Source organism: Anas platyrhynchos, chromosome 2, assembly GCF_047663525.1.
Source record: "Anas platyrhynchos isolate ZD024472 breed Pekin duck chromosome 2, IASCAAS_PekinDuck_T2T, whole genome shotgun sequence".
NCBI lineage: Eukaryota > Metazoa > Chordata > Aves > Anseriformes > Anatidae > Anas > Anas platyrhynchos.
In genome coordinates this window covers 149826303-149852358 of record NC_092588.1, presented here as the reverse complement: position 1 = coordinate 149852358, position 26056 = coordinate 149826303, and the positions used below count along the sequence as shown (strand labels likewise).

The 26056-nt window shown below is 36.4% G+C and overlaps 1 protein-coding gene across 2 annotated transcripts in view; it reads right to left on the bottom strand.

Annotated features, from left to right (window-relative positions):
• Window positions 1-26056, bottom strand: part of PTPRN2 (protein tyrosine phosphatase receptor type N2) — a 643897-nt gene that overhangs the window by 409213 nt on the left and 208628 nt on the right. For both annotated transcript variants that reach the window (XM_027450443.3, XM_038174330.2), the window contains exons 4-5: window positions 10460-10577; window positions 4921-5083 (exon numbers count right to left, since the gene is read on the bottom strand). In XM_027450443.3, coding sequence (XP_027306244.3) covers window positions 4921-5083; window positions 10460-10577 — 281 coding nt within the window. The remainder of the gene's footprint in view (window positions 1-4920; window positions 5084-10459; window positions 10578-26056) is intronic.

The following is a 26056-nucleotide window of genomic DNA, read 5'->3' as shown; positions in this document are numbered from 1 at the left end:
TTAAAATAAGCAATGACTGCATAATTTCTGACTAGTTAATCAGCATAATCACTGTTTGCAGATAAGTTCAGAGTATATCTTGCAGCATTTGTGCACTCTGATTTTCTAAAACAAATACTAATCCTTTTTAATAATTATTACACATCTTAGTTCTTTCAGAAGATCAATTACAAAGACCCAATCGATTTTCAACCCAGCAAAGCTATGTGTACTCTTCCCTGAATGTGAAAGGGGAGAGTGGAAAGTTTCCCCTTGTGCCAAGGACCAAAATATAAGATTTACCAAATGCCCTGCCTAACCTTCATAAGCTTCAAGATTCCAGCAAGCTGACTGCCTCGAGTATTTACTTGTGCTTTTTCTCCTTTCAGCACCATTGAACTGCTGATCTAACAACCAGCCATAGCTCACTGCCACTAACCAGTCTCTTTATCCTCTCATTTTGCCCTTCATGATTCTTCAAAGACCTTCTTTGATGAAAATAAAGATTGTTTTTTCCAAACTGTCCTTTAAAACTTAGAAGAATACCTGAGACTCAGAAATTTCTGCAAACACAATATTTATACACAAAGTATGCCTTGAAAATAAATACATGTAATTAAAAAACAAAGAGGAAACTCCAGAAAATGAATGAAATTCCCCAAAGACTCTGAGTTAATCAATTTTATCTCCACACTATGTCCTGGGGTCTAAGCAGCACAGCAGCCTGAGGAAGACCCAAACTGCAGGTGGGACCCACATCTGAAAGCCTCGGAGCTAAGTCAGACTGAAGGAACAAGAGCAGTAACTTGTTTTTTTCCATCCTTAAAAAACAAAACCACAAAACAGAGACCCCTGCAACAAGAAATGCAGCATTAGTGTAAGTGTAGCAGACAGCTTTCTTAGTCCTACAGTCCTTAGGTGGTGGATGTGGCTGCTGCATTTGAAGCGAGCTTGTGCAGTGCTATGGCACCAGAGCAGTGTATTTTTATCAGCCTGAGGCATTAAAAAATTAAAAAGCCAGACTATCAGAAAGCATGAGAATATGTACAAACTGTAGATCGAGGAAAAAAGGGAAAAAAGGAAAAAAAAAAAAAAAAAAAAGCCAGTCCAGCTGAGTTATTTGTATTCTCTTTCAGGGTTTGAGACTTTTAAATACACTTGGACCACATTTCAAATCTCTTCTCTTTCTATGATGACCAAAAAATTATTTGTAATCAGATGAAAGCAGTATAATTGAAATCACATGCAATTATTCAACTGCAGGCATTTGGACTTTTAAAAATATATATATAACATGAGATTACTGCCTACTGCCTGAGCTAATGGTTGCTGAAAAGTAGGCAACAGCAGCATTTGTTTCCGTCCTGATTGTTTTTGCTGCCCCTCTTTTTGCTCTTTTGTAACAGCCACTGTGGACATGGCAACTTTTTTTTTTTTCCTTATTGTTTTTTTTCCTTTTCCAACTACTTTACTTAAGTTCTCCTCAAGGCTTCACACACACACCCTGCTATGTTCTGCTCACGCAGAGCCCAGCAGCAGGGCTACCAGCAGCAGCAGCAGCGCAAGTGAGCTCTAGTTTTACAGCTGGATGGCTTCAGAGATATCAACTATGTGCTATCCCTTACAGCCCAGCAAAACTGTTTCTCAGTTTCAGTAGAAATGTATAAAATGTAGTGTTGTTTTTTTGTTTGTTTGTTTGTTTTGTTTTGTTTTTATTTCGGTTTTGTCCTTGGGTGTGTGTGTGTATTTTGTTTATTTGTTTGTTTTCCATGGAAGAGAGGTCTGCTCTAACTGGAGAGGAGATGAGCAGGAGAATTCACACACCTGAAGCCTTTGCATTTCTTGCCTCAGTAGGTGAGAGAAGCCAAGCTTTCTCATGCTGTGCATGTGCCTAGCTATATGCTATTTTTCATACCAAGTCCAGGTTTAGTAGAAACGAATCACAGAGATTGATAATGCAGCATTTTGTGAATGGTAAAACCTTCATTAAGTGGAGTGGGAAAAAAAAAAAAAAGAGAGAGAGAGAGAGAGAGAGAGAGAGAGAAACAACAACAACCCAAATTCCCACTAGCTAATGCTTAAGTAACAAATGCCACCAAGTGCTCATTTTCTGAACAACTCTTTCCAGCTGAACTGAAGTGAAATGTTCTTTACAACTGTAATCCTCAGGAAACAAACTCACCAAATCTTCCAATTTACTGTTATTTATCCACTGGCAGAGTTATTATCAGCTGGCTAGATTACAGCCTGCAGTAGATACTGTCTAAATACTGAGAAAAAAAAATAAAAATCTAAGTTAGTGCTTCCAAATCCACTCAAAGGAGCTCTTGCTATAAATGGCAAACTTACAGGTTTTGTTCCACCACATGATTTAAGCTTGACAGTGTTATTTCTGTCACTGTTGTATCAAGCCTCTATCTGACAGTTGTTTGAACAAGAGGAATATGAAGAGAGTTTCCTGTTTTAAGTTTTGTTCTGGCTCATTTTTCAGCTTTGTACATAACTGTATGCGTGCTCTGCCTGTTAATGGTGAATTCTGTACTTTAATTCTCGTAACATGCATGTGGAACACAGTAGGAAAATACCAAAAGTTTATAAAGACTGATTAAAAATTTTTAAGTTAAGATACTAAATAAAACTTTTGGATGCTTTTAAACTCTCTTAGTCTCTTCTCTTCCTTTCTTTTACTCTTGTCCAGAGTCTTCTGATGACAGTTTCAGAACAAAACAGAAACCCACTCAGGGAGTCTGCCTAGAAGCACTCAATTTCTGCAAGATTCAGCTATACTTCATAGAAGGTAAGGTATCAAAGCAACCAGAGCAGCGTTACATCTCCTGCTCCCCGACAGCAAGGCTGAAGTAACAGAGGTACATATATATACTTGAAAGAAAATGATTTTTTAAGAAGGGCAACAGCCCAAAAGCTGCAGTTCTAAGTAGGGTAAAGTACCTTTGTCTTACCATTATTTTTAATTAGAATATGTCAAGAAAGCTAAAAAAGATAAGAACTTGCTACAACTGTGTAACATAGGTTCATTTTGAACTACAAAACAAGACATCAAGATTTTGTTGAACATGCTTATGATAGTCATTTACGACTTCAAGTGGTATGACCATATCAAATACAGTTCATGCAATTACTTTCCTTCATACTCTTTTCTAGCCATTTTTTTTTTATTATTTTTTTTTCCTGTTCCCTGGAGTAGAACACATTTTGTCTTCTATTTTGTTTAAACTTATTCCATTAATGACCCAATGAATCAAGGTACAAACACAGTGTCCCTCTTGTTTCTTTTTAAAGAACAGCAGTCACATTTGATTTGCAAAGGACAAGAAAACATCTCCAGGATCATGTAAAATTCATGATTTATTGCTGATTTTTAAGATATTTTTCCTCTCTGTCTCTCTCTCTCTTCTTTTTTTAAATTTAAATTATAGGTAACATGTCTGGCTCAATGTCTGCTGCTTTAGAATGCTCCTTAGTAAATAGAAGCGTATGGTTTGCTTCTATACGTGCTTCATTTCCAGATTTCCTCGTCTTTATCCCACTCCCCCAGGCTTCAGAGTACCCATCTCCATGGCAACACTCGATAAGGTTGGTGGGTGGTGTTATCACAGCAGGCTTCCCCACAGAAGGTCTCAGCCATATGGATTATTTATGAACTTGCATGACAGCACCAGACCCACTGAAATACTTCTTGGGCAAGTTTTCTCTTCTCTTAAAGCCAGTGATATAAAGCGGGGCATCTTCACTGCAGTCAGTGCCCACAAGTAAAGAGCTGAGGCAAAGCACCACAAAGGTGGTCAGCCATCCATCCCCAAAGATGCCTTGCCACTGCCTGCAGGTTTCTTCTGCCCCAGCTGAGTACCCATTGACATACGCTATGAATCGTAGCTTAGTTATACATCCCAACCAGAGAAACTGGAAAGTTGCAGCTTCTCAACAGAACAACACTTCAGATGTGCCATGATTAAATCGTTGATACGACTTACACTGCTGTTGGGAGCTGCTGATGCAGAAATACTGCAGAAGTTCTACATTTCTGAGTTAGTTCTTGGAAAAAGCTAGCAGTATGGCTTGGACATAATTTCTTCACCTGTTTTTTTCCTAAATCTTAAGTGTATTTTTTAGATAAGGTTGTTGCATTTACACTGTATTCATGCAAACAGCACATACCAATTTTTTGAAAGAATTCCCATAACAGCAGTTTATTTCTTTAAATCAATGCTTTTTTTTTTTTTTTTTTTTTTTTTTACAAATGTACTTTTTTTGAGCAGAAGATGTAGGACTGTGAGGGCCTGTCATATGCATCCACATCATCCAATCATTTTACAAATTTATCAAGCTCCATTTGGAACCAGATAGATTTTCTCTAGGAAAGGAAAGCATTGTTGTAGTTCTCAAATAGGCATTATTTAAAAAATAATAATAATTAAAAAAATCATAGCCAATACTCAAGATTTAATAGGTGTGATTTATCTTCCTAGCTTTATTTATTATGTACACAATCTGCACCTAAATTGGTCACCATAAGCTTCCTTCATGATCAATAAGAAGTAGGAATAAACACCAAGAATTCACAGGGTAGTTCTGTCAGCTCTTCGGAGAGGAGCATTACAGGTGCTGTAACGGGGCGGGGTTCAGATCAGCCAGTGAAGATGCTACAGCTTTTATCCCACTCTCTTTCTTTCCTAACATAGAATCAGTCCCTAATTTAGGTAAAATGATCCAGATTAGAAGAGATCTGTGGTTTACAGTGTTGAAGCTGACTCAACTCATTTGAGGAGAACTTGGTTAGTGCAGTTATGATAATCAGTTGGAGGAGGCAATAAGAAACAATGTCTGGTGTCAGGACAGAAGGGAAAATTGAAAAATAAGCAAAGTTCACAGGAAAAGAAAGCCAGAAATCACAGAATGTAGGAACCATATTAAAAATACAACCTTGACAGAAGCTTTGTTGTTCTTCTTCCTTGGATATAAATTTGTAGCTGCAGACTGGGAGAGAATATTTAGATATTTAAGATATTGCTGAAGTGACTTGGCCAAGTTTACATCATTTTCCAGATCAGAATTTCTTTCATTATCTGCATTCTGTTCCAAAATCCTGTACAGCAAAAGCAAAGGAAAGAACATTACCAGCCCGCACAACATAAAAGGTAATGTTTTACACTGCAAAACATTGAAGTTACTTCTATTCAGCAGTTCTTAACAAAACAAAACAAAACAAAAAAAAGGCATTCAAAAGCTTAACAACCACAAAAGTACAGAAAATTCAATGTTTCAGCAGAAAGTGTAAAAAAAAAAATCACTGTTAACAATTTATTTCATGAATCAAAGTTAATGATCCAACAATAAATCAAATAAAATGCCTACTTTGAGGCCAAGTCATATTCAGAAGAAAACACTTGTAAAAAGAAACTATGCATGATTAAATTACACCCCAAAAAAAGATACAAGATAGTTCTTATGCTTCAAAAAATTGCTGGATGATGACGGAAATCAACACCATTTGGGCCCCACAGCAATTTACAGAATATGGTAAGACTCCTGAACATGGTGAAATAACTGAGCAAGTCAGCTCCAGCAAGAAGCTTAATGAGGGAATAATGAGGTAAAAGTATCTCTTCTGATCTTCTCATGTGCCTGGGAATCATAGAATAGCAGTGTTTCCTGACTGTTTTAAACAGATCTAGGTGACATTTGCAAAGAAAAGCTAAAAAGGTGATTAACCAACAGCAGTGTAGAAGCTTTTATATGAGATTCAGAATGTTGTGTGCAATGAATCTGAATTATTACCAGCTCTCCTCATCTATCTCAACAACATGTCAATGATGATGATAATTCAAATGTCAACACCAGCAGCTACTTCATTCCTCATGCAAGACAGCAGAGGGAGGGTCCCCAATCTGTTTCATTGCCTGCGAGTGTCACATCATATTGAGGGATGCAGAAAAGGGTCATCTCACCTTTTTCCCATTGTCACCATTTCCCACCTATGTGCCCACACACTTCAGTGAAGAACAATTCCATGTGGAGGAGCCTTCCAGCTTAGGAAGACAAGGCATCACTTCACTTTCAACACCTCCACACTACTGTAAGCAAACTTTTATTCCACTAGTTCACATCATGGTGCTCATTTGGGAGCACAGCTTGAGAGTACCTTTATCTTATTTTCCAAATCTTGGGTTTAATTATATTACTTTATGCACAAAGTATTAGACTTCCTTCAATGTTCACAGCTGTATCAAATGCGTGTCCTGACTAATTTAATACTGATAAATGTAATTAATAATCTAATTTGCTGTGGTGGCACCGCAACCAATAGTGCTCGCAGGGTTGCTCACTTTGAAGAACCAGAAAAAAGCATCCACCCCCACCAAGAGGCAGCTTGTGAGTGGGGAAAATTTATTTTTTCTGCTTTAGCAAGGAACTTGACAGCTTTGGATGTAGAAACAAATGCATCATGGAGCTAAGGCAGCAGGACAGGAGGCCTGGATCAGGCCTGCCACCCCGGCTGGCGCAGCTTGGTCTCCTCAGGAGGTGAAAGTCAAGAACTCAGCCTGCCTCAGGGTAGAGCCATGGCTTGGCCTTTGCAGCCCACAGGGAAGGGCAGCTGTGAAAGCTTCATCACACCCTTCCATCTCCTCAGTCCAGACTTGTTTCCTCACACACAGGACAACTGGCACAAATGGGACTTAACCCTGTGAACCATCACACTCTACTGCATCACTTTCTCTGCCCAGAATATACTTAAGTTTAATGCAAGGAAGGACAGCCCAGACTGCTCTTCTTACATTCCCATGCTGAGGGCCTCCAAAGCAACCATGTGCAATTCCAGGAGAACCACCAGTTACCGAACAGGTAAACAAAATCTAGGAAAATAAAGTTTTCTGCACAGAAAACTATAGAGAACTTGGCAACTCTGCTTCCTTCTCATGCTGTTCATATTATTCTCTTATTGCAGTTCATATTATTCTCTTATTGCAGAGTTCTAAATTCTGCCTTTCTATGGAGGGTGGATGTGCACGTAACGTTATCCACCTCCTTTTCAACTTAAAGCCAGGCTAAAACTGTTCTGCACTTTTAGAAAGAGACGGGCAGTATGCTTTCTGCTTCAATAGAGATGAACTAATCCAAAGAGGCTCTCATCATAGAAGGCATCCCAGTTTCATGCACTCATCTTTCATTTATCAATTAATTCCAACATCTATCTTTGCCTTTCTTCACTAACTTTGAAAAGAAAGGAAAAACAGAAATACCAGACCAAATTCTGCCCTGAGGATTTCCACTGGAGCTAATGGGAACTGAATGCACAGATAAAAGACAGTATTTAGGTTAGCTTTTCAAGCCATTATTTACAGTGTATAATCACTTGCACTGGTGGTAGAAGCAAAATCTGAGGTGTATGATTTCTCATTTTTTCTTAAGAAGATAGCAATTTCTCTCAAAATTGTGTTTAAATTCCATATTAGATATAATATTTTATCCTATAAACTGAAAAAATAACAATTAAAATGTAAAAGACTGATAAAGCATACATTTCAATTGATGGCAACTTTAGTAAAATCCTTCAAATACCTCTGAAAGATTTGTTAAAATCTTTGTAGTTCACCAGTATATCACTGTTGTTCACCTTGTTAACACAGAAGGTAAAATGCATTAAATGAGCTATTATTGTAACTGAATTAAAATATTTCCTTTAAATTTGACAAAGTGATAGTAGAAAATGGATGAAAGAGGACTATGTTAAAACACCTGGTGAGTACAAGAAATGACTGTCATCTGAGTTCTTGTTGTGCACTTATTTGGAAGCATTTTCAGTTTTATTTTATTCAGAAAAAAAGGACTTTGCATACAAAGAACTACAGTGTATAAAGACAATAATATACTTACTTATTTATCCATAGAAATAATTATACTATCCTACCAAAAACAGGGCGTTGGAAGCTTTTACATGGAAATATCTGAATCTCTGCACCTCAGATATAATGCTTTTCTAGAATGTTCTCTATTAAGAGATACCACACTTTTTAGAATAAAGAGTTTCTCCCTTTTAATACTGTGAGAATCTTATTACTGACTTAATGATGGTTTTATTATAGAAATAATGCTATACCCCACTTTATACATTGAAGCTTGCTGGAAACGTTTGTGGTTTTGCCTAATTGCACCAATGAACACAACTGACATTTATTCCCAGTGTGCAGAATGGATTTTTTTCCTTTATCTTGGATCCTCTTTCAAGAACGTTTTTTTTTTGAAATTTAATAAGGGCCCAGGAAATACCATGTACACTCCAGTTAGCCACCAAAGAAAGAACTTTCATCTTGAAATCAAGCTCCCAGTTTCCTTTTTTTTTTTTTTTTTTTTTTTAAGATGAAATCCATGTCTTCTGTTCCATCAGATTTCATACGCACTAATTTAGCCTAAGTCAATTTACCTTTCAAGTGTCTGAGTCTATTTTCTTGCTCTCACTAACTCTGTGGGGATTAATGACTCATTAATATGACTTCATATTGTCTTATTACACACTTTATCCTTAATAAAAGGTCTCCCTGCCATAATGTTTCTTTGATAATGAGATACCTACACTACGTTGCTTTTTTAATTATTTAATTATTGTCTGATAATACTTTAGCAAGTGTATTGAACACACTAAGCATACAGCACTTTTTATTAGAATCTATAAGAAGCCATGAAAAAAGTTCCTACTGTTCCCTGACCTACAGAATACATTGCAAATGGACAACCAGAAAAATCAATTAATGTTTTAAACTGTTGGCACATAAGATAATGCTTTCAGAGGCACAGCTTGGTAACTTCAGAAAATCTATCGACAATGGGAACAGCTATAAGTGGAACACATTTGAAAGTCTGATGTTCCTAAAGTGCCAATACACAAAATGTTGTGTTTTTTTTTTAAAGTATAGTTCTAGTTAAAAATGCAAACCAGTTCAAACCTGATCTCAGCAGGAACTCCTAAAAGTGATCATCTGTTTTCAGTATAAAACCTAAATTATTTTTCGTATCTTCTTATACATTATTTTTTTTTCTTGTGGAAATCTGGCCTATTTTATCTTATTTCCATGAATAAACGTTATAGGTACAATCATTAAAAAAAAATCCTCAAGATATTCAAAATCATTTCTCATACCATGTACAGAGAGTAATCCATGCAGTAATGGCATTTAGTGCCTCTATGCAGTGAGAACAGATTTATGGATTCTACCATGTGTTGTTATCTGCTTTGTGATAAATTATGGATTACTGTCTCTTTTAGAAGTTACGCTTATACCTTACTGCTCTCCCAAAGTATACGGCACTGTAACTTTAAGGTATGCTTTTGTTTCTTTTACATTAAAAGAATCATCATATATGCAAAATACAGGGTCAAATTCTATGAACTAAATCAAAACAAACTGACATAAACACAGATGAAGCTGCTGGGCATTTTCAATTACAGAGCTGCTATTTTTTTTTTTTTTTTTCCATTAAAAGAGAACAGAAATGTTTTCATCTTCTTTGCAGTATATGAAGATCCAACAATCAAATGTATTGCCATTGAGGCTAGAAGCTTGAGCTTTGTTCCACTATTAAGAAAGTTTTCTAGCAAAAAAGAGTTGCTATGAATTTCACTGATTTTGAGATTGTTTTTCATAAAACCATGTATGAGAAAGCCAATTTCCCCATTTTTAACATTTTCTAAAAATTTACACCTTTTAAAATTTCCTTTTGGGGGTTTGCGTGATTGGGTTGCACTTGAAGACTGTAGGGGCATAATATAACAGGTAAAAGAGTAAATTCATACATGTCTGTGTATGAAGATGACATTACATCCAAGACATCCATATCATTCTATACAATTAAAGATGTTGTGTCTCTTGCCATCAGTAACTGTTAAACTGCCCCTCAGTATCTATCAAGCCACAAGGAAAATGGTTTCTATAATGTAAAGTACAGGTAGAAAGGTCCCAGCCTTTTCTGCCATAAAATCCTGCAAGAGTCCTCCTTCAGTTACAACTGTGTATTGGAAGAATAAGATTTTGAAGATATAAATGGATGCCCAGAATCTAATTTTTATTCCCTTTGTTTCTTTTTGTTGGCTTATTCGAGATTAAAATGTTTACTGTACAAGCCTGCCTTTTTAAGCCATTCGTAAGTACAGCTGGCTGAACTGTGACTAGATACTGCATGAACAGGATAAAAGACCTGACGTTTGGTTTTCTGACACCTAAGTTAACAATAGAAGACATATTTTCTTAATCTGATGATAATCATAAGAACAGGACTGAGTACTTTATTTCATTCTATCTGCTGTTTTCCTAACCATGTTTTCAGTACTGTTGTAAAACTTGTTTCCTTTTGTCACCTACACAGTATTTTAGTGATGTATTTAATTCAGCTTCTGAACCAATCTGTTTCTTATCATTTCCAAAACCTCCCCAAAACCTACCATGCAAAAACACTGTTGAACACTTACCTTCCTGTATCAGATGCTTCAGATACAAATATATCAGGGTGTCTGTTGTGGATTTTGTGAATGTTTGACAGTTCCTGACCAATAACATGCTGCGTATAATCATCTTTCCAGGTAAAACCTGATAAATAATGAAAAAGACAAACAAATAAACAAAGAAGCAAAACACTGCTTAGTAACTTTAAAGTTTGTCAATAATATGTCCTATATTAACAATATAAAAATAAAATTAAAAAAAGAAAAAAAAGAAGCTTTATTCAATGTGAATCCAGCAGTGAACAACAGGTTCCTCTCTACTGTAAGAAATTTTATTAATCAAACTTTTCCTAAAATGGAAGGAATAGAAGACATGATGAGATTTTAAAAGATTCTGATTCTTAATAGAATTTTAGCTAGTTACAAATAAGCTTTTGTATATATATTTGTATGTTAAAAAAATATATTTGGAAATACCTATGGAGAAGAGTTATCTCACTAGCTAGCTATTAAAAGGCAGAGGGCTTTAAAACTGGATGCTAGTACTCATTGAATAGTTGCTTCCTACAGGTGGTTCCATCACTTCTCCCTCATTCACACCACATTGCCCCTTCTCTTCTCTCTCTATATAAAATTACACTTTTACACTATTAAGGAGCTAGTATTGCAGAAGAAATAAGTACTTTGAGTTTTAATCTAAACCATGTGGAGGTCAATTTATGTTATCTTTATTCTTAATGTTGTGACAAAGAACTTTACAGCAAGGGGGAAGTGCAACTATGAAGGCAAATTCCAGTGATTACTTATTAATTACATGCACTGCCAATCTCATGGTAATTACACTTATAATAATGATATAACTCCAAACATAATTGTTATCTGATTTGTAGATTTTAGATGTTGCAGTAACTCTTTAGTTCATAGAACTTGCCCATGCAATTCTCTGTAATTATCTAATAACTAAATATCACATAATTGCAGAGAATTTCTGCTTTTATGCCACGTGCAATAAACCACCACAAAACCCCCGAATGAATATTAATAAAAGTTCCAGATTTGGTGATCCTGCTAATATCTTACTGTAAGAAACTGCCTAAAGAAAAATCCTCTCTAGCTGCAGATGGGAAGGGATGCATCTGGTTGTTAGAACCAGCCTCAGAAGAGGAATTTCTGGCTCAGTCACTATTTCATGCACATGCTATAAACTTCAGCGCCATTCACAGAACAGAACAGAACAGAAGTGTTGGTATAGGCACTCTCTTAGGATGCTGCTAAAGCATCATCAGTCTCAGCAGAACCCAGAACTTGGCCATTTCACTTCTTGCCTGAGTGCTTTATCCAGCGGGCTATTAAAAAAAGGGTTATATTCTTCAGATTTTTCCAGGGTATTAAGGTGGTGTTCATTCTCTGTTTACTTAAGCCTGGATTTTAAAAAAGAAGCTTAAACAGGAAATTTGTCCGTTCTGCCAAAGGAGACAGTTGGGAGCATGCAGAAGTAAAATAACTTCAAAATTTATTAGATTTTCAGCCTCAGTGAAGGCCTTTTCCAACCTTAATGATTCTATGATCCTATGAAGTTGGGTGTAAGATTAAACAGGCTGAGGAAATATTCAGACTGTGCAGTTTTAGGGAAAAAAGTTCCCATTTTGGAAAGATATAAGTATACTGCAACACAAAATTCATTTTTTTTCCAGTAATGAAAATAATAATACACAATCTAGAAACAATGTAAGCATGCATGGGATTTAACAAACCAAAAAGTTCTTTGACACCTGCTTTTTGTTCCTTTTCATTGTTTTCTTAAATAAAAATATTACTCAAGTTTATTGAGGAAACACTTCATCTGAAATCATGTCAGATGTTAACGGCTACAGTAGATGATTCCAGACCCTTGGGAGGGTGAAGAATCTCCAAGATATTTTTAGATCTGATTCATCCTTTTCAAATGCAAATCTCACCTTTTCAAATGTGCCATGTAAGTAGATGGATTCAAATCAGTTCACAAATCTCAATCTAAGCCTGCTCAGAACAAGTTCTTATGTGAATACACAAAAATGAGTCACCACGCACCTATGATTATTTTGGCGCAGTGTTATTAAATTTATTTTGGAGATTTATATATATATGGATGTTTTTATATATATATTTATATATATATATATGTTTCACTTTACTTCTCTGTTGCCTAGCATTACACATTTTTACTAATGTTAAAAATTCATCCAAGAGAAGAAATGTGATAACATTCAAATTTAGAAGTACAACGAATAAGTTCAGATAAAGTACATATATATATATATATATATATACAGCTATAAACCCACTATTCTGTGTTTCTAAAATCACTACAGTTTCACTTTGCAACTCTAAGCCAATACTAGCCTTTTTAAATGTTAAAGATTATTCAGTAATTACTGAAAAGATTGAAGAAAAACACACAGAGCCACTCTCAAGAGTTTTGTTGAAATTAAAGCATGAAAGAATTCATCTGCAGTATCTCCATAAAGATAAGAAATTAATCTCTCTCAGTCCTGAGCAATATATTTAGGAGCAGACAGGTGTCAATAGCTAGGTAGGTCTTTATGCCTCCATGAAAGAATGTTTTTGGTAAAAAAGAACAGCAAAGCATTGCACTCCCAATTCTCACTAGTCATAACTGTCTTTTGTTAACTTGGGTGTACTTTCTTTCTCCTGACGCACAATTTTAACATTTTCTCAAAATGTATTTCCAACCAGTACAAGCAAACAGTACTTAACACTGAAAAAGAACATAACTGTAGCATTAAAAGAGCAAACAGATGAAAGAAAAACAGAGTATTTATTATAGAGTTTAAGAAACTAGAATTAAGGGATTATGCCTTCTCAACTGTATCTCCCAGCACTTCTAGCTCAGATAAGAGTTAGAACAACACATGGATGAAAAATGCATGCAAAATCATCAAGGAAATCTCCCCTCTGCAATTGGTGAGCATTGCTGCTCCTTATGCAACTATCTCCAGAACTGCTTCTAAAGCCAACCTTCTGCCAATCATTTTCCAGCATTGTTTCAGTTACAAAAAAACATCTCTCCCACACACTGAGCTCAATAGAATAGCACATTCAAGAATTCTAATACCACGCTGACAGCTGCAATCAAAATTAAGGTTGGGAAGAGGCACATGATGCCATGCGGCGATTTCCTGTCCCCTTTGTCTTCAGCATCACACCTAGTGCCCACTCCCAGCTCACCACCCAGTTATAACAATTTGTCTCCACTGGCTGAGCAGGATCACAGTGGTGCTCTTGTACACACATTACTTCCATGTCACTAACGGGGAGCGGTATGGGGGGACACCCACACCTGCACGTCCTACCTGTGAGTTCTCACAAGCAGACAATGCCGATGCGTGAGCAAGAGAAGGAGACTGGTGGCCACTGAAATGACGCAGATACAAAATTGCTCTCAGCTCAACAGCACTGATAGTTGTGAGTCCCCATGAAAAAAAAAAAAAAAGCTATAGGTAGAAACCTTACCCACAAGTAGTTACCCTTCTTGGTAACATAACCCAAAGTCGAATTATTTTCTTGGTTTTTAAATTGAAATTCCGTAACTCCTATTGGGTTAAGTGAAAAATTTGTGATCATGTAGAGGCAGCAAATACAAGACATTAATACCTTTATAAATCCCAACCTGCACATCAAAGACAATGAAAGTACTCCAGATATTATTATCATCAGGGATCTCCCTGGATCTTTTCTTTCCACTGCACAATGACTGTAATTACCAAAAGTTTAAAAATAATAATGAAATTAGCATTGTCTAGGTCCCCATTATGTTCAACGCCATGTCAATGGAGAGTCTAATAATCATTTTATTAATTGAAATGAAATTGAAAGCAAGATAGTGAAGAAAACAGTTTTCACAAATTCACAGTGGCAAAGATAATACTAGCTTCTGCCTCCAAAAGTAAAGTCAAAGTTTTTTTCACATGTATCATACAATTCATTTTTAACTCGCTTCACTGGTTTTGCCACTATATCAATTACAGAGAAATATATAAAAATAATCAATATTCAAATGTCTTTACTTTTCTTGGCTGTTCAATTTTTCTACATAATGGCTTCCTTTCCTGTGGTTTTGAGTCTGTTTTTCATCTTAGAGCAACTTGATGCCTCTGCTTATGTACCTGACCACATCTTTAGTGCCTGCAAATTAATTAGCAACTGTTGAAAACACTCATCTGCTACTTCTCCCTCTTAACTTAATCTAAGTCAGAGTTATTGATACAAACAAAATTACTGATACAAAAAAATCTTTATTAATCTGAATGCCTAGGCAAGAAAATGACAGCTTTTTAACTTAGCAAAGCCATTCTGGTGTAAATCAGTATAATTTGATTTAACTTCTTTGCAGCACTAACAGCTCTCAGCACCTGAGGATTTGGCCATGCAAATCTTCCTGCTTGTAGTCCCAAGCAGCCAGCCTGGGTAAGGATGCTCAGGCTGCTCAGGGATCTGCGGGCACTTTCAATGAGACCTGTGCCTGACAGCCTGACGTGATGAGGCTCTTCCAGCTCTCGTGCCACTTCAAATCCAAAATGATTAGTTCTGCATCAATATTTTGGCAACAAAATGATTTTTTACATATCAAGTCCATTCAAAGTGACAGGAGATTATTATATATTGGCAGAAACCTATATACTCAAACCTGATCCTTCTCTGTCAGGAAAATCCCCGTATAAAAGGCCAAAAAACCTCAGAAGTATTCACACTTGAAGCCAGAACATATTATTATTTTTCAATTGTGACATTAATTTTTTTCCACTTTTTGGTTTTATTATCCATTTTGTCCTTGTGCAGCATATGATAAAATAGGTTTTTCTCTGAGCTACCTTCAACTGCTACTTCATTTCAGCCAAGAAACTCTCAGTTGTAGAGCTCAGAGAGTTTCACCCCCCATGCCATGTGTTGCAAATTGTTAATGCCTACTTGAGCTGTCAGAATGTCTGCAGAATTGGGAATGATTGGCTTTCTTCCCTGCTTTCACAACAGACAGGTCAACGTATAGACGTGGCTTTCTGCAGGCTGTCTTTCCACATCCTCTAGAGGATCTGCACTTGTTCTCATCCCAGACCTCCATTTTCAGATCTCAAGGACATGGCCAGTAATGTTCACATTTCAGGGCTAAGACAAAATTGCAGCTTTAATACTGAGGTTGGTGTGTGTATTAAAATTCATTCTTTCAATTACTGTTTTTTCTAACTAAGGATGCAGACCACAGATAAAATCTTGATGTATGCCATTACAGTAAATGAAAAATAGAAATACTTCTCAAAGCAATTTTGAGATACAAGTTGCAACAGTAGGTTAATGGCAAAAATAATAATAGAGAAGTTAAACCCACTTCTGCACAGTAAAGGTCACTACCAGCTTTCACTATAAGCTATTTTTTGTTGTTGTTGTATCTTTCCCTTTCCCCTTCCATTCCTTTGCAGTAGTGCCGAGTACCACATTCACACTGCTGAGTTTTTTGCCCTCTTTTGGAGCTTCTAGTGGGAGCTTCTCTATAATATGCAAGAATTTCAGTCGCTGAATTCAGCAGCAATTCGCTCACACTCACAAGGCAAAAAGCTTCCACTTGAAAGAACAGATGAAAGGGCTGCCTAAGGATTACAGTTTCAAATTTTCATATATTGTTTTATTATACATAAAAGTGATAATCTCCATAGAATTAAATTACTAGCATGATCTTCTTACAGCCCTGATTTTAATTTACTCTAAGTAACTATCCCAGAAGGTAGAGGGAAGGCTTTTCTCTTCAGTTTTTTGGAATTTCTATTATTTGAAAAAGCCAAATGAGTGCTTCATTTGCCAAGAAGATTATAAAATACTCTCACAGGACTCAGTATGCAATGTTTCCTTACCTTTATTTCATCTCTTGTAGACAGCTACAAATAATTGGTTTATACAAGATAAAGTTTCTAAGTGTTACATAAGATTTTTCTGCCACTAGAGCTGATAGTAATAAAAGAATAATATGATAATGTAAAATATGTCATCTAACTTTCAACTAGAATAGGCTACTTTCCAAAAACTAGAACAGAGTGGATACATGAAAAGGATTTTGCGATCCTTGACATAAATCCCATGCTATCCACTATGTCATATAATCCTCTTCGCAAACTGATGACCCTCAACTTTGAAAGCAGATGGTTCTGTTCACAGGAAATAATTTTAGGAAGATATGCAAAAGGGAACTTCTTTCATGGTTACAATTTTATATTAAAGTTCAGCCTAGAATTAATTCATGGTCAGCTACATCTCTAACTTGAATGGCTCTCCGTGATGTCTAGGCTGTGACATACTTATCAAAAAACAAGTGAATTAATATAGGGTGAGTAAAGGTGCATCTTCTATTCCTCCATTCCCTTCTGCCCCTGGACTATGCTGTCATTTCCTCAATGCTGTTACTCCTTGAAACATTCAAATGTATCCAAAGTAATGATACTAAAATAAAGATGAGCCTGCTTTGCTTGTTTCAGTGAGCTTTGAACCCACCTGGGCCAGCTGACAAACACATCAAAGAGCATGTGAGTATTCCAGATTTATCCCCAAAAGCTTGTCTCTAGCCCTACACTGTGAAACAGCTGCCTTTACCGCATTCATCCTCTGCAGTCTGCTATTAAATTACAGAGTGGTGATCTTTCCTTTTTCTGTTAAAATATTGTTTTCTTTTTTTTTCTTTTTTTTTTAGTCCTTTCTCCTTCCTTTTTCTTTCTTATTATTCCTTTCCAAGACACCTTACCTTACACCACTCTAAACTTCGATTCACCCACCTCATAATGGAAGATCTTTTTCATATGTGGAAATTGGTGGTAATACTAGACCATACAAAGTTAAGAATGGAGATATTGTCCAAATAGTAGTTAACAATGCATATAAAGTCAGCAGCCTTATTTCCCATTTCATTTTTTCCATTTCATTTCATGCTAGCAGTAGGATGACAGCCTTACTGTCATGAAAAATACAGTTCCTGGGGAAGGACTTTTGAAGTGCCTTCAATCTGGGAATTAAAACATCACTTGTAACAAGGCAAAATTGGTCAGAAATGTCCTGGCACTTAAATAAGTATATAAAATTATGTGGCTATACAGGTTACACATATATTAGCAAATTCATCTCAGATCTGCAGTTCTTCATGTATTTTTAAATGCCTCAGAGCAGAACTGTTCTTTCAGATCCTTATAGTGGTTCTCACCCCCATTTCACGTAGCTGCTGAACGCTCACTGATGTCTGTGAAAAATCAGTTTTTGGCTTGCAATTGCACATATATAAAGTCAATATACGGGATTGCAACACTGGGCACTACAGCAATGTCTGCAGCTGCAAATGCATCTTGGCATTTGGTTCTGACATGTCTTTAAGACCAACGTACAGATCATTGTACAACAGTATAGAGGGAATGTTAGCATGAACCAGACTAAAGACTTCTGCAGTATATTCGTGGTCTGTAACAGTAACGCCTGACATACTTGAAACAATTTCTCTAGCAGAAGCCTTCAGTCTCCTACTCACCGTACACTATCCTGTATCAAAACCAATGCAAATTAAAGGAGAAAAAGATAAATCTTTGATAATTTTAAATGACAGGCAGATGAAACTTCCATAACTCTATGTAGTTTGTGTGAAACTTTATCCTCCGTTTTTCACTTTTACGTCATTTCTCCTGGACTGCAAATTCCTCCAGGAGGAGGTCATATATTGCATGCATTTGTACAGTCTCTTGCTACAGCAATAACAACAGCAATAACAATAATTGTTAGTGTTGGTATTATTATTAATAAAAACACAGCAGTTGAAGAAGTTAGGGTTCCCTCAGGAACCCTGCAAAGACCTTGGTGGCTGAAAGCTGGGGGGGTTTTCACGACAGTGTGTTAGCCAAGTTGGCTTGCCTGAAGCAAAGACAAGCAATCTGCAGGTAACACTGCTCCCCCAAAAAAGCTGATTAATGTTCCTCAGGTTTCATTTTGAATTCACCCCATGTATAGAAATGAACCCTATGTGGGTTTATGAAACTCAGGAAGGCAATGTGGCATTTCAGCCTGAAGACTATTCGAATTATCTTCTTTTCTATTCTCTTGTGCACGTAAGCTTTGTGGGTTTAGACCTTCCAACAAATGAACCGCAGGATACAATACACTTTACTGCACATGGGATGTCAGGAATGTTTTTATTTAGGCATTTTTGGCCTGAGCACTTCAGGTCTCTGATTTACAAGCCAGTTACTTTTAACAAATTACTGTACCACATGGCAGCTAAGGAGCAGTCTCTGCACATGTATCTAGCTGATGTCCACAGGTAAAAATGAGATTATTTAACTTATTTTAGCCAACAATGAAAAAAGTTTGGGATAAGAAGCTCTGACCAACATGGTTTACTACCTGATGTACATTTTCGCTCCCTTGTTTCACACAGTTAATACCTCAGTGAGCTTTAATAACATTTTTGGACAATTCATGTAGTGCTGATTCACAGATTCACACCAGTGCTCTGTCAGATGCATATAGTCTGATTTCTGGCTCTTTCTAGCTCCTTTCCTGCCTTTTGGGATGATCTCTGAATACTTAAAATGTGTGGTGCTTATGAATAAGTTTTTCTATTAACTAAAATATTTACAGTGGAAGAGCTAGACCATAAAGACATGAACTAAAATTTCAATCTTTGTGAGCACAGTTCTAGCTAATGTCCATTCACAATACATCCCTTCAAAAAGTGTCATCATTTTTTTTCTTGTAACAATCTTATGCATTAATTATATATACAACTATATAAATCTAAATTTAAATGGCATTTATGGAAACTTTGACATTAAAAAAATACCTCAAACATGCCACAGTGAAATAACGCTAACTTGAAACATATGAAGGGAATATAACAATCTTAACTTTCTTGGGAGACATTTTACCCCACCAATTTTTAGGTTTTCTTTTGTGTGTTCTATGCTCAACCTGGATATCCTGAAATAGCTCCATGATTATACCACCAAGGTCTATCATTAACTGCACTGTGCTCAAGAAGAACTAGAGAGAACTTGCTCTGGGCAAGGACTGGGCTTTGAGACAGAGCCTGGAGCTGCAGGGAGCCACATGGTGCTAGCACCCACACCAGAGACCAACAGCATGGACATCAGGGGACTGATAGCCTTTGCCTTCTTCCCAATCCACCCTTTAACTTGCAACATGACACCAACCCAGTGACTCACTTCTCTGTTTGCAAAATGAATATACCACAGCACAATTTCAGGGGTTAACATTGTACTGTGCATTGCAAGCTCTTTCAGGTACCACAGAGCTGCACTGGCGTAAACAAGAAGTGGTGTGAAAAATGGGGTCCACCAGGAGCTGTGGCGATGTGTCATTAACTGAGCAGCAGGTAGTTGCTTTTTTCTTCACTTCGGTGTGTTTCCACTACTTAAGGACTAGCAACTACAATCAAGAAAGTGAATGCATTTTCAAAAATACCATTAATTCCAGAAATTTGTCCATCAGTAGTTCTGAATGGCATACAAAGCAGCAAACCTCCTTTGGAGCAAACAATGAAGTGAAACAGCAATAACATTAAAGCATTTCAAAAACATTGGTAGTGTAGCTTATATTTATCTCTTTCACTTAGTATTGTTACAGAAGATAAGTCTTCTGATCAGTGGCTGCTAGCATTAAGAAATAGTGATATGTTTCTAGATAATTGAGTACTACCTATTACCGTACTTTTGATGTGGTGGAACATTCATGTGCCTTGTTTTCCACTTCCTCAGGGTATCCTGGCTAAATGTCACATGCATTTTTCTCCCACATTAAGAAAACAAAGCCTGCATATTAATTCTTTTTTTAAGAGAGGTGTAAACGTAATAAGAAGGGAATATTGATTATTCGTCTACAAACTACTCCAACAGGCACACATAAATAATACTGGAAAATGTAATGCACCCTTAATTATCAACAGTGCTACCCTCTGTTTATAACAGTCATGACAGATGAAACTTGCAGCAATTAATCTGATTGCTGTGATAGCAGTTTAAGCTAATTCACAACAAAAGATGCAAAGTAAAAAGCAAGCTATTGCACATATTTTAAAAACATATTGTTATTTAATGCAAGACCTGTGTTTCATTGACCAGATCACTGCTCCTTAGTAATGAAATTATGAACAAATGTCCCTGCAAAGGTATTTGAGAGTTGAGGTGTCCAAGAGCTCCATGAAGTCCTCCTTAGCTGTTCCCAGTACAACACTGGAAACACAAAGAATTGCCCTTCTCTCATTCCAAATGGGTTTGTAGCCCAGAAAAACTGCCTAGAAAATGTTTGTTATCACCGCCCCCAAAGGAACAAATGTTGGAAAGTGCAACGAGTGAATAAACAGCTGAAAGTGTCCTGTTTCACTCATTTACTTGCTACAAACCTAGCCTTCAACTCGTGTTCCCTGTTCTCAGCACCTCACACTGTGCTAGCAGCTGCAAACAGAATATTCTCTTTTCTTAGGAAACAACTGTTTTATTTTACACTTCATGACTACTTATTTCAAGGAGTAAACCAGAATCTGGGATTGATTTGTTTTACTTACTACAGCCAATAAAATATAAACATGGGGCATCACAAATTCAACAAGCTACTGTTAATTTGCTATTCCTACTCACCATTGACTTCTCTCTCTATATATGTATGATAAACTACATTTATAGATTTTACTCTACTACTGTTAGATGACATAGGAAAGAACATACTTCCTTCTGTCAATTACTTCTTAACTAAATGCCAAAGGTTCAAACATAAAAACAGAATAATTCTGTCCTGGCGACCACATAAGACTGTCTTTTGCACATCACATTATACTTAGCAGTATGTCGGGTTTGATTCTTTTTTCTATACACGGTATCAGGGCATGCCCTTGAATCTTTTACATTTGTAAAAGATGCATTCAGATCTAAATGTATTCAGTGTTTCTCAGAAAGATAATTTTTGATCATCTTATTTACTTGAAAGTACATTAAAATTGGTCAAAATTCAAAGACTACAGCAAAGATACTCCTATGTTGAATTGATATGTAGTCACAAACAATCAAGTTTCTCTTTCCTCACCCATTCTGTATTTAAAAACTGCTGTCAGGGTGACAGCAAAGTTGCTATACCTTGTGTGTGTGCGATGTTTTGTATTTACTGTGATCTCACCTTACAGCCAAAGCTATGTAAGATCGTCTCCCAGCTGGTCCAGTAGAAGTGCTGCAGTGCAGGCAGCACTCAGCAAATATCACCACTGCCGAGGCACCTCCACAGCACAGAGCAATGGATGGACACGGGAGCTTCTTCTCCAGCACTGCTGGGGACATTCAGCCAGAGGGACCCAGCATAGCCACCACTCAGCCACTGCACAGCCTTGGGTGGCATGGGGCTTCACAGGGGATAGATGGGAACTCGTGTAATTACTGACAAAGCCAAATCTGGCCCTTTCCAGCTTTTCCCACACTACTTGGCCTTCTGTTGCTAACAGGATTGGGAAGCCATATGAAATGTTTCTATTACTCCTGTGATCATTTGCATTAAAGTCAAGTTACACAAATGTGGCAGTGCAAATGAGAATCCTAATAGTTGTAAATTATATTTCCTTCCAGTGTAAGTTCTTCAAATGCCACTGAAGCATTGCAAAGCACTTTTGTTAAAACAAAAGTTAGACTCAGGAAAGAGTCTACTTCAACTTCTGTTGAAGAATTATGATTTAGTTGTCTCTTGCTACTACTCAAACATCCTCATGCATACATCCCTCTCCTATTACTCTTTGCATTATTTTTGTTAGCCAGGGAAAGTTTCCCTTATACAGCTTTGACAATTCCATGTTTAATTTGTCTTCATTTCCTTGTGTCCTTAATAACACTATGTAGGCAGCAGATGTCAAGTCCTTCCAAGTGGAATGAAGCAGAAGTGAACTCACATCCCTAATAAATTGTTTATTGAATATTTATTTTTACTTGGATGACAAACCGCTAGTGAATCCACTGGTGGTAAAGCCCATGCTTACATGCTACAGCACAACATTTATTGAAGCAACTATTCTAGACAAATCTATATTGCATTTATAAATCTTCAAAACAAGCCCTAGTAAATGTCACTTCTTCTTAAATGCTTGGCAGAATCAATGACAAGTGATGCTGTCTTTGCCCTTGAAGAATTCGTGTGTTTGGATCTCAGTCCAAATTCTAAATTCCTTGTTCAGAAACACGTGGTGTAAACACACATGCAATGTACCAGAAGTGTTGAAGAAAGAAAGGAAAAGTTACTCTAAATGAATAGGCTGAATCCAAACAGAAAAGCTTGTCTATTGTTTTTCTTCCACAATCCCTACGAAGTAGCCTACAAGAGCCATTTGCTTATTTCCCTTTGGCATCGAAATATTTTCCTGTGGTCTTCCACATGCAAAAGCAAACAGTTGTTTCTGACGTGTTTTTATGATCATACTAGGTACCTCCTGAAAGGCACCTAATAAATATCAAGACCTTTCACCTAGGTATATAGCACAACCTAGAGAAATGTTTTTTCTATGGAAAGCATTGCAGCTTCTTCATTTTCCAGCAGGTTTTGTAGCAGCCATTTTCTTGCAAAACCTATACTTGTTTCACTCCCAAATGTTGCTGGACATGTTAATTAAACAGAAATTAGTCAGCAAAGTTTGCTACAGAAATGATGTTTTAATGGTAGATGAAATCTTGGGGAGATATTGATAAAATATAAAATGAAATTGAAATAAAAAAAAAGAACACACATCGATTCAAGTAAAGATCTTCTGCTTATTGTTAGAAAAAGTCATCATAGTCAAAAAAATAAATTAGTCTCCACCTATTGACAGCTGCCAAGCTACTAACTGTTCTAGAATAGAAAACTGGCTTTGAAATGTGAATAGTTAAAAAGCAAACAAGAAAAAACAGCCAAATAATGACAGTGTGCAAAAAATGACTGCCCAAGCACACATTCAGGAAAACAGGACAAAAGAATTATGAGATACGTTGTTACTTTTTATTCCCTTGTTGAAAAAAGCACATTCACCAAAATAAATAAATAAACAAAATAATACCACCCCCCCCCTAAATATAAATCTAGTTCTAATCCTTTATACTTATATTTGAAAGACACTCAGGTCAGATGAATAACCTAAGTCAGCAATTTTACTCTATTTAGTAAAATCCCTCAGGACAGTGTGTGGTAGCTGGTATGAAGATATTTATTGTACTCTATGAGAATTTAGAAAATGTGATTATTACATTACTGCATATTTTTATTATAAATAAAAAATAAAGGCACTTCTTTTATAATTTAAATTCATATCTACATGCATTGATATGTAAAGCTTATAAAAACTCTTAAGCATGCACTCTTCTTTTTCTTCTATTTCCTGTACACCTTGTTAAATAGTTATTTTAATGAAACAAAAGCAGATATTTTGGATCTTTGCAGAAGAGATGGATTACATGGCAGCCATTAAATAGCAGCAAAAGCATCACACATTACAGAACATTTCCAAACTTGTAATGCAGAGAGTCTTTCTTTTCAACCACCAACCCTGAAGATATCTCAATTAATAGAAGGAAAGATTCCAGCCCTCTTGTTTGAAACTTGCTGAAAGCCAGGTGTGAAGGTGCTGGAAAGTTGCCCTTTTGCCAATTCTTCTGGCTTTATGACAATGAAGTGAGAAGCTGCTGGAAGCAACAAATGATTCTCTGTAACTTTTCAGTCTTTGTGGCTCTAATCCCATATCTTTAACTGATGGCCATGATTTGTAATAATTTGGGTGACTTTTTAATGTTCCCTAAGTGCAATGAATTAATAAGGGTTAGAACAAGGCTTGAGGAAAAAAAATGCGACCTGTTTATAGTATGGAATTCAATGAAATCTAAGTAAGATACAATTTCCTGTTTAGTTCTTCCTTCTCCTCATTGTGTCTCCCTACAAAATGTTTAGGATTGTATAATGGAGATGAAGTATGACAGGTCCCTAATCTGCAAAACAATTGAAAAATGTTATTTTCTGCAGAGACAATCCCACATTCATCTGCTGCCTGATTTACAGTTTCCATCTGGACAGTTGGCAGTCACTCACAGCAGCTCAGGCTACCTCAAAACATAGCACAGAGACTTTGGTGAACTCTGATTTAGATACTTAGTAAGGAAAGAACAAGTTCTTACTAAAATTACTTCCAGGTATACTAATCAAATGAACAGTGGTTTTATTTCCATTTTTCCGAAAACAAAAAGGAAGAAAACCACTTGAAAGCTGAAATTATAATCATGGTAAATTTATTGTTCCCTGAATCCCTCAATTCAGTGTGACAAGCAGACAGGTTTAGTCCATTCATTTCTTCTCTGTAACTTTTCTGTCTAGAAATAGATCTAATTAAGATGGTTTTCAAAAAATAAAAGAAAAAATAAAATCACATGACTAAGAGAAAAAGGCAGTATTTCCAGAAACATCATTTCATTAGGGACGTTTTCCCAGCATCATTGTTCTCCCCACCGCACAAGAAAATGGAAGAGCAGGCACCTTCTCCTCTTCCTCTTTCTGTTACCCTGTAGTTAATTCCAACTGTGAAGCCAGTGACCCTTGAAATTATTTTCACATGCCTGGAAAACACATGTGGCTTTTACTTACCTTTATCTTTCTAGAATTGTTCTTTCAAAATTCTGTGTGCTCCCAGGAAAATATTAATTCACCCAGGATTCTGTTAACAAATATCAAAACTTAGCCTCAGTTTTAGCCTTAGAGACTTAAACCTCTAATGAGGGAATTCAGAGTTCAGCTTGCATTATTACCCACCAGTAACATAAAAACAGGTTCAGCATATGTAACACTGCAGCAGCTTAAGCACAGCAAGATCTACCCTGAACTTTCAAATCCCTGCTTCTTATTTGTACAAGCCAGGCTATGAAAACAGACATTTTTAATGAATTCACTGAGAAATCCTTAGTAGAAGTAGCAACGGCAGACTTAGAGCTGTAATATTTAAAGCAACTGCAAAATTGTGCTTTCATCAGGAAAGGAACAAAAGCTTTGTTATTTTTTGAAGCTTACATTTATATTCAGCATAATAATTCAAAGTATCATTCCCTGCCACTATTAGGAGACAGAGGTCAAATATGGCAAGTAAAAAAAAAATTATATTCACAAGCTATACAAAAGAGAAAATAGGCTCAAATTGTATGAAGTGCAGTGACATTATTTAAATGTCTTTGTTAATCAGGGTCCTGACATAAGAGATGGTGCTGCGAAGAATTTGCTCTTCAGACTCTTCTCAGCATGGGTCAAATCTGCTTAATATTCCAAACGCTGAGTCTAGCTGAACCGCGTTACCCCTTTATGATCTCTCATCTATTTTTTTTTTATCCTTTGAATTCAAGATGCACTGGTATTTTCAGTTTTCATCACTGCTAAAAGGCAGGGAAGCTATAGTATAAACAGTGAAGTTCCTTTCAAGCCTTGTTTATAATGATTTATACATTATACAGCTGTTACACCTGCAGAAATTTTTGCAGAAAGTCAGAACACACACCAAAAAAAAAAGAAGTCTGGGAATGTTTACTTTCAAGCTTATTTATTTTTTCCAGT